The sequence below is a fragment of the Trematomus bernacchii genome, unplaced genomic scaffold (genome assembly GCF_902827165.1).
Source record: "Trematomus bernacchii unplaced genomic scaffold, fTreBer1.1, whole genome shotgun sequence".
Taxonomy (NCBI): domain Eukaryota; kingdom Metazoa; phylum Chordata; class Actinopteri; order Perciformes; family Nototheniidae; genus Trematomus; species Trematomus bernacchii.
Genome location: NW_022987527.1, coordinates 882,492 through 891,769, shown reverse-complemented (window position 1 = coordinate 891,769; position 9,278 = coordinate 882,492). Strand labels below are relative to the sequence as shown.

The 9,278-nt window shown below is 39.5% G+C and overlaps 1 protein-coding gene across 1 annotated transcript; it reads left to right on the top strand.

Moving 5' to 3' along the window:
* Window position 1: 1 nt before the first annotated feature.
* Window positions 2-9,096, top strand: ddx61 (DEAD (Asp-Glu-Ala-Asp) box helicase 61). Its single transcript, XM_034120208.1, has 13 exons — window positions 2-211; window positions 1,606-2,414; window positions 2,612-2,675; window positions 2,789-2,893; window positions 3,368-3,497; window positions 3,820-3,966; window positions 4,267-4,361; window positions 4,463-4,585; window positions 4,674-4,802; window positions 5,075-5,255; window positions 5,347-5,448; window positions 5,574-5,799; window positions 6,481-9,096. Exons 2-12 carry the CDS (start codon window positions 2,263-2,265, stop codon window positions 5,789-5,791), a joined length of 1,446 nt encoding a protein of 481 aa, XP_033976099.1. The 5' UTR covers window positions 2-211; window positions 1,606-2,262; the 3' UTR covers window positions 5,792-5,799; window positions 6,481-9,096.
* The last annotated feature ends 182 nt before the right edge of the window (window positions 9,097-9,278 follow it).

Below are 9,278 nucleotides of genomic sequence, written 5' to 3'. Positions count from 1 at the left end.
GAGCAAACAACCAGCCCAAAAACGAACGCGCGGCCATGTTGAATTGTCAATATTTCGAAAGAAGAGACAAAAGAGCAAAAACTCGATGGATTTCTCGAAACAGCGAGTATTTACAGAACTTAATTAAACCGTCGACGAAACGTTAAGCAACGACACAACAAGGAGAAACTGTGTGTGGAAGTAGCAAAGTGAAGCTAGCATCGCCTCTCAGGTTGGATAAACAGTCTTTTCTCATTATCGATTAACAGAACCGTGTATGTTAACTGTGCTAAGCTAACACTAGCATGCTAACTTAATCTTTTGTTTGGGTTGAATAACATCGTTGAAGTAACGGAAGCAATCAAACAAAATAGAGCCACGGTTGTTAGGGGTTGTGGATATTGTTTCTCGATTAAATGTTTAAAATAGGTCCCCTTAAATACGTAACTTGACAAGTTTGCGTTAGCATGCTAGCTTAACGGCTAAAGCCACGTTGCTATGCATAAAGTTTGTACGCTGCTTACAGTCTTGCTAACTAACTTATTTCAAGCTAACTTTGCCATCGGCATTAACAACGGGGTGTTTATGAAATAAATGGCAAACTGAGCAATAACCGGGTGGTTGGTTTATTTTGCTTTTAGTTCAAAAGATTAAAGATGTAAGAAAAAGTCCAGAGCTAACTAGCTAACTTTGAGTTGATTTGAACTCCCAAACTGCGTTAGCTTTAGGTTAGCTTCTACTCTTAGCATCACAACAAAGACGCATTTGCACAGTCGTTATTAATGGCGATTTTAGTGTTTAAAGTGTTTGCTTTAATCCATAGTTTTAACTCTGTTAATTCTGTAAACATTACTTCGATGTAACATTAACGGTGCCTGTCAATTTTAAAGCCCGTTTTTTCGGTCTAGTGTTGTTGTTGCCGAACTATTGCACATTCCTTTTATTATGCATCTTTATTGAATAAGGACCATGCATTGTACATTAATTCATGTACTTTTAATCTCAAGGAGAACATGGGCTACATGCCAGATTATAGCTAAAAGCTAATATCCGTCTGCAGTCGACACGTATAACAATTAACACAGTTTAAAACATTTCCTAGTGCCCATCACACTGACAATTAAAACCATATCAAAATACAGCTGTATAAAATATAAATACTAGGACCATTGTTATATGTAAATATAATTTTACTTTTAAACTAAAATCTCACATTACAGTACAATTTAATGTTGGGAAGACTGGTTTCCCAAAATAAAAAATGTTTTGCACATCGGGGAACAAGTGTGAACATCTGAGCAGGTTTTAAGATCAGCAGAAAGCATATTCCAATTATTTGATAATTTCGCACAAAAATTTAACAGCTTTCATTTTAAAACATATTTTTTTGGCACATATTTGTATAATAATTGATCATGTTATTGATGTTTCCAGTGCCTGTACTTTTATCTCTTGTCTGCAGTGCACCACTCACCATGGCAGTAAACCTTATTGTGATTCTGACGTTATTTTGCTACTGGGTATTGTTTGGATTGCAGCTCAAAGATGGTTATTCCTCATGCACATGTCTGAAATGTTTGGTTCTGATTTCCTGTATGGATTTTTTTTTGTTTTATTGCCTGACAGGTAACTTGGATTTTTCTGTTGAGCTGCAATTCCCAAAGCACTTTGCAGACGATCATCTCAACATTTGCCACTGACCTAAAGAAAACCGGAACAGGATTACCACAGACATTTTGAGTGGACTGTCCCATGTTTTAGGACAACATTGCTGGAGTGACTTTTTGAGCCAGTATCGAGCCCCAGCAAAAAACATTTGAAGACTTTTGATGACAAAGAAACGAATCATAAGAATAGTCTTGAGACGTGACCAAGCAGAATATATTTTACTACTGGCCAATTTGAATGTACAGACATAGCACTTGGATTTAAAAAGCCAAGATACTCAGAAGAACACAAAAAGATAATTCTGAATTATACAGCCAGGATAAAAGTACTGAAAAACTATTTTGAAAGAAAAGAGTTTATGTTTTGGTCACATGCTTGATTTATTTATTCATATGAATGTTAATTTCTCCCTTTTTTGGAGAGTTGTCTTGTAAATAGACATAATTCATACGCAGACCTCTAATTTTCAAGAGGTCTTAACGTCAGATTGTGTACGCAATACATTCTTTAAAAATCATCAGACAAGTTATTTTTTCAGCTTTTAGTTGTTTTTTTTTACACACGGGTGGGCAAATAAAACACATTGAAGCAAAATTGCCAGTGAATGTTGATGCAATGGCTACAGCAAGAACAGCAAACCCAATGATTGGATTGAACAAACCAGCAAATGGGCAGCTCAAAGGACAGATGGGACTCCTTTCGGGTGTCCAGCAGTCGTCTGCCCTCCAGAAGAAGACCAGCATTCCTCAGAGCAGCGGGGGCATCAAGTAAGCCCCAGTTCCATATTCTCTAATTCTGCATTAAAGGAAAAGTTACTCCACAGTTATTGTTCTGCTCTGTCTGCCCCTTCCCCCATTCTTGATCATATACATGGGAAGTAAATAGTTTAAGGGCTCTATATATTTCAGAGACCTACTTTTTGTGTCATTTATTAAGCTATAATATTGTTATTTCTTACACTTAGATTTGGTGATGACTGGAAGAAGTGCCTGGACCTGCCTCCGAAGGACTGCAGGATGAGAACTTCGGTAAACTACGGTTGGATTTTGAATGTTTTAATGCGTTTTGCCTTCTAATGGTGTCCCATTAACCTCTGGGTCCTGTTGAACAGTAATCTCATGTTTCTGATTTGTTCTCCCAGGATGTGACATCAACTAAGGGAAATGAATTTGAAGACTACTGCCTAAAGCGCGAACTGCTTATGGGCATCTTTGAAATGGGATGGGAGAAACCGTCCCCTGTCCAGGTAAGAAAATGTATAACACGGAGCCCTCATGGTTTTGAGGCGTGATACTTATTTTAGTATATTTCTTTCTGAGGCTTCCTAAAAAGTTTCCTCAGGTCTTTTCACATGAATCATAATTATGAATCTGACTGCACTCAGTTAAACCCAGAACACTGCCCCTTTTTAGTTTCTTGTTTATGTTGACATAACCCTCCTCTCTAACAGAGTCATTTGACCATGCCATCTGAAATCTTGTTATCTTGTATTGTCAATGCCGAGGACGAGGGTCTTATAGGCATGTGGTCACACACAAAAATGTATGTCTGTCTATACCTAAACAACAGATTGCACACTTTTAGATTAAAGTATAATGGCACTCATAGATGCCTTTCTTTGTGGTGCGTACTGTTTTATTTTGGTATGTTTCACCAAATATGTGTCATGTCCAATTGACCATGCCCATTGCACTGACTGGACTTCTCTCTCCGCCAACAGGAGGAGAGTATCCCCATCGCTCTGTCAGGCAGAGATATTTTGGCTCGTGCTAAGAATGGCACAGGAAAAAGTGGAGCCTACCTCATCCCTCTGCTGGAGAGGATAGACCTGAAGAAGGATCACATTCAGGGTGAGTTTCTGCTGCCTCAACTGAAGCAGAATTTGAAGGACAGCTGTGTTGTAGCAGCAGAGATGGTGTCCGTAAAAAAAGAATAAAGTATATTTGAACCAAATAGATTTTTTTTGTATCCACAATCTCTCCAGCATATAGACATGGCCATGACCCCTGTTATTTTCTCCCAAATTAGAATTTATTTCAGTTTCGGGGGAAATAACTGTTGATCGGAAACTATAAATACCTCTTTGTTGGGTTGATGCCACTCTATTTAATATTCTCTATGCGTCTCAACCCTGGCATTTCATCAGCCCTTCCCATTTTTGTCTCAATCCAGCCATAGTAATGGTGCCAACAAGAGAGCTGGCCCTTCAGATGAGCCAGATCAGCATCCAGCTCAGCAAGCACCTCGGTGGTGTCAAGGTGATGGCGACCACGGGTGGCACCAACCTGAGGGACGACATCATGCGTCTTGATGAGACAGGTATTGGTTGTGCCGTTAATATTCAAGATAAGGAAATAAACGTTTTCAATAAAGGAGATTCAAAGGTTTTATTGTCATATGCACGTAAGCTACAATGTAGAAATGGCAATGAAATTCTTCTGACCTGAGCTCCTCCAGCAATGCAACATGTATAATAAAATACAAGTCTATACATTAAATACGGTTTATTGATTTTTTTGTTTTGTTTATCTTGTCACACATTTGTGCCTGATGATTACAACAACAAAATCACCCCGGCTTCAGTTTTGTTGCTAATCAATTTCTGCTATATCCCTATAGTGCATGTAGTGATTGCTACACCAGGCAGGATCCTCGACCTGATCAAGAAGGGTGTGGCAAAAATGGACAGAGCCCAACTGATTGTGATGGATGAGGTAGGTTTGGCTCTTTAATGAATTGTTTTGCTTTTCCATATTGTTTACTGTGTTTTATAAACGGGTCCTCTTCATTCATTATTTCATATTTCTTTCTTCAGGCAGATAAGCTGCTGTCCCAGGACTTTGTGGTCCTGATTGAAGATATCATCAGCTTCATGCCAAAGGACCGTCAGATCTTGCTTTACTCTGCCACGTTCCCCATCAGTGTGCAAAAATTCATGGTGAGGACTCACTGAAGCAATGCCGTCCTCCAAAGATGTTTAAAATAAAGCGTTTGGTTTCATAACACACTATGAATGTTGTTTACAGAGCAAGCACCTGTCGAAGCCTTATGAGATCAACCTGATGGAGGAACTGACCTTGAAGGGCATCACTCAGTACTACGCTTATGTGACTGAAAGACAAAAGGTCCACTGTCTCAACACACTCTTTTCTAGGGTGAGTATTCGGCTCTTGACATTCAATAGTCTACATTTGTAACTTGTCCTAAAAAGCAATGTTTCTCTGCCCTTTCTGGTTGAATTTCGAGACAGATTATTTTTCCAATCATTGATGGTTTTATGGTTTATTTGACAAAACGTACACAAACTGCCTTTTTGTCCATCCTAGAATGAACTCTAACTTAGCGAAGCCGCAGGATACCTGAGGCTGGGAGCATAAAGACATGTTTTTTTCATCCTTTAATTTAATCTTTATATTTTTCATTACAGCTTCAGATCAATCAGTCCATCATCTTCTGTAACTCCACCCAGCGGGTTGAGCTTCTGGCCAAGAAAATCACCCAGCTGGGATACTCGTGCTTCTACATCCATGCAAAGATGATGCAGGAGTACAGGAACCGTGTGTTCCACGACTTCAGGAATGGATTGTGCAGAAACCTGGTCTGCACAGGTATGTGACGAGAGTATATATTAAAATGTAAAGTGGAAATTGAAATGAATTGATGGTTGAAATGTTGACTAATATATGTACTTTCTTGTAGATCTGTTTACTCGGGGAATTGACATCCAGGCAGTGAATGTGGTCATCAACTTTGACTTCCCTAAAAATGCAGAGACCTACCTGCATCGCATCGGCAGATCAGGTATGACGACTAATTAATAAGTCCTCAACTTCTTTCAAAATCTGTCCAGTTTGACTGTTACTTCCAGTACATACATCAGTATGTACTATCTATCTATAACAGCTTCTCTGTCTCTTCTCTCGCAGGGCGTTTTGGTCACCTGGGTCTGGCCATCAACCTGATAACTTCAGAGGACCGCTACAACCTGAAGAACATTGAGGATCAACTGGTCACTGACATCAAGCCCATCCCCAGCTGCATTGATAAGAGCCTGTATGTGGCAGAGTTTCACTCCGTTGACCCCGATGCCGAAGACGACGAACTTGAGATCGGGGGCCGAAACAAGGAACTGGGAGGAATCTGAGTAAATGGTCAGTTTCCCATTTTGCAATCCTTGATTTTAAAAACACACCTTTTCAAAGCTGAAATGGTGTTGTAACCCCAGTTTTACCTGTCTTATCATCAGACACACATCTTGAGCAGGGGATTATCTGCTGATAACACTTGCTTACATGGGTCATAATTCAGCTGCATATTTAAGTCTGACACTGCAGAGTATTTAGGGCTTTGTGTGGCTGGTTTTAAGAAGCTGTAAAGCTGCCTCTAATGCTTCCAAGAAGAACAGGGTTGTTATTTACTTGACTGCCCAGCTATATATATCCTGTTCAAAGCTTGACTGGTGGCGTTAAACCTGCTTTTTTAACATTCATAAGCCAGAAAGTGGAGAATAATATAACCAAGACAAAGTAAGAGAAACTGTGCAACTGCATTTAACTTGGTGCACAATGTTTTGGTATGTTCGTACCAGTGGAATCTGAGTACTCTACCTTTTATGAATAGCAAATAGTAGCAACCTTGCTAATTGATAGAATCCTCTGCCAACAAGATTACCTGCAGTTTCAGAGGATTTAAAGGTTAAGGGCTGTCCTCCTGGGGCTGCACAACAGCAGTCAACATAGATTTGCACAGAGCTGATAAGCGCACACAGCCAGCCGCCTTCTCTGCACGTTTTTCTAAAGCATAAATACTAACTCCGCTTTTGTTTTTATTTTCAGAATCAAGGCGACTGGCACTCATCACACAATATTGGCTATGCATCACACAAGATTCCAAGTGATGATTTCTCTTCCCCGTTTTGCCACCAAGATGGTCTTTTATTTTGATTTATTTTCACTCCAGTATGAGTTTACAGCTATCTCCAGTTTTGTCTGCACACTTTAAGGTAAACTGCCACTTCAATCAGTTGAACTCTCAGCCACGCTGACAGAGATGGACATGTGATATGGGCTGTTGCTTAGGTCTGTTATTGAAATCAGCCACTCAACTATAGATGAAAGTTGTCATTAACAACTTTTTTTGTACTTTGCTTTGAGAATGAAAATGTGAAACCAAAGGTAGACCTGGAGCCATAGAGCCTGCTCACATTCTCTCTGTGCAGATGAACTACATATGGCAGTGTGCACATCCTGCGGACATGCCCTTGACCAGAGGCTTTGGGAACCCCTTTTTATTGTTAACAATTTACACTCAGTGGCTACTTTATTTGATGGCAGGGAGGTTCTGGCAACATTCCTCAAGAGATTGGTTCATGTTGACATGACGGCCTCATGCTGTTGCTGCAGATTGGTCCAATACCCACTCGTGCTGTAGATTGTTTAACCTTCTCTTAAAAGTGCTCTGCTGAATTGAGATCTTGTGACTGTGGGAGGCCATTTAGCTCGGCTCTTGTTTGAAATGTCGTGGTCTGTGTTGAGGCAAGGGATCCATAAAAGAAATGGCCATTAGAAGAAGGGTAAACTGGCCATAATGAGATGCACATAGATGACAACATTTAGAGAAGACTTTGTCATAAAGAAAGTTAGAATTACTTTTATCCGAAATGTTTGTTTCATGGGTTCGCCGAATCTGACCCGAATATCTCAATGGCAAGGCAACACTTTTCCAATCGGCTGCTTTGCAATGCTGGTGAACCTGTCTCGTCGAGACGCAGTTTTCTTTGTTAGCATACCTTGGTTACACATGGTTATTTGTTACTGTCGGCTTGAACCGGTCCTGCCACACTCCTCTGACCTTTCATGAATAAGACAATTTGGCTGTCACAGATGCCACTCGTTGATATGTGTGAAATCCCTGGAGGTTAGCACCAACAATCATTCCACATTCACTTTTCTTCTCCCATCAAGATATTTGGTCCCGACAACTTAACTGTTTGACCATGCTTATGCATTGAGTGGCTGATTTAGATATTTGCATGTATGAGTTGGTTTACCTAATAACGTTGCCACTGAATGTTTTTCTTTTGTAACTTTTGTCGTCATTCCAGTTGGTTATTATAGCATTTTCCCCGAAAAATGTTCTGCAGTCATTTAGGGATGCAGTGGTTAAAAGGCAGACTTTCCACATCCATAGTTTAACCAATTTTTGCTTCAAAAGGGAACCAAAGCAGGAAGAATAGACAAAGATTTAAAAGTAAGAAAAGATATTGCTTCAGAAACCAAAACGACCACTCTGCCGAGTGATGTTTTAAAGAGAGCTGATATGATGCTGCAGGCGAGCACCTGTGACATTGTTGAGTGAAATGGCTACTTTTTTTATATTAAAGTGTTTACTGCCGAGAAAAGGAGGTTAAAAGATGGCGGCAGTGTAATGTCGGTGATAATGGCGCGTTTTGTAGAAGCACAGATCAAATTATGACAAGTCAGTATTTGTTTCTTTGATCCCTTTTTAAAAAATCCATAGACAGCCTTTTTCTGGTTTTGAGGTCATTGGTAATTAACAGGACGAGAGGGGCCTTAGTTAACTCGATGAAACCAGCCAACTTCTTCGGTCTTTTCAATGTCGATACTGTGTACCTTCTTCCCTCCAAAGTGCCTTAAAGGGCCAGTGTGTAGAATTTTTAAGGGTAATTGTTAGCATAAATGGAATATAATATTCATACCTATGTTTTTGTTTGACTATCTACATAGGAAGTGGGTCCTCTTGGAAAAGGAGGGGTACTCAGTCGGTTGAATCTAACCCCATAGCCAGATGGCGTCAAATCCTACACACTGTCCCTTTAATCAAACGTCAAACCTCTATTTTGCCCAGACTCTTGAACAAAGGTTGAATTGTAGGTAAATCGGCACCCTATTAGTTTCAGTATGTTTTTGCAGAAAGGATTTTTCAGTTTCTCCTTCCTAAAGAAATGTATTTGTCTAAAGACAAATTGTAAATATGACCAGCTGTCTGAATATATTATATACTCCTTGACTTTAGCACAATGTCTTGAACGATGCAGTTAAGATTGAAAACGAATACTTTTTTTATTGATTCCTTTGCTGACAATTGCATTACTGCTAAGCACCAGCAGAGAAGGCCCCATGTGTGCCCTCTCCTAAAGCTTCTGAAGTAGAAATTGGCATTAACTAGCTGCATGTCTGATTCTGCAGTTCCCTTGTTTTTGGTTCCCCGTTTTTATTTTTTTACCTCGTTGCAGGCAACTCTTCATTTCATGACCATTTTAAGGGTTTGTAACCTGAAACCATTTTGTTCCAAACTGTATTCTGGAGAAAATAATATCTTAATGACTTGATGACCAGATGCTTTAAGTGAAGAAAACAGACAACCATTTTTCTGTTAATTGTGTCGATGCCAGCGCCTAAAACAAATAAAAACTCCCAACTGACTAACTCCTGTTGTTTTTATTTTAATTTTGTTCTGCTCGTTAGGGTTAGTCTTGAAATCTAAAAAAGGATTTACTTTGAGCAAATATCTAATGGTAAGTGTGTTTAGATCATGTGAACAATTTAAAATAGCTATCACACTTGTATTTATCAAATATATGCATGTCAAATATTTGGTACTGTATATGT

What these genes read in the sequence shown, in the direction of transcription:
- ddx61 (XM_034120208.1), top strand. Translation starts at nt 2,263, where the DNA reads ATGGCTACAGCAAGAACAGCAAACCCAATGATTGGATTGAACAAACCA. An exon ending in AGAAACCGTCCCCTGTCCAG is followed by an intron (nt 2,894 to 3,367) that starts GTAAGAAAATGT and finishes CTCCGCCAACAG; the next exon opens with GAGGAGAGTATCCCCATCGC. An exon ending in GCATCGCATCGGCAGATCAG is followed by an intron (nt 5,449 to 5,573) that starts GTATGACGACTA and finishes CTTCTCTCGCAG; the next exon opens with GGCGTTTTGGTCACCTGGGT.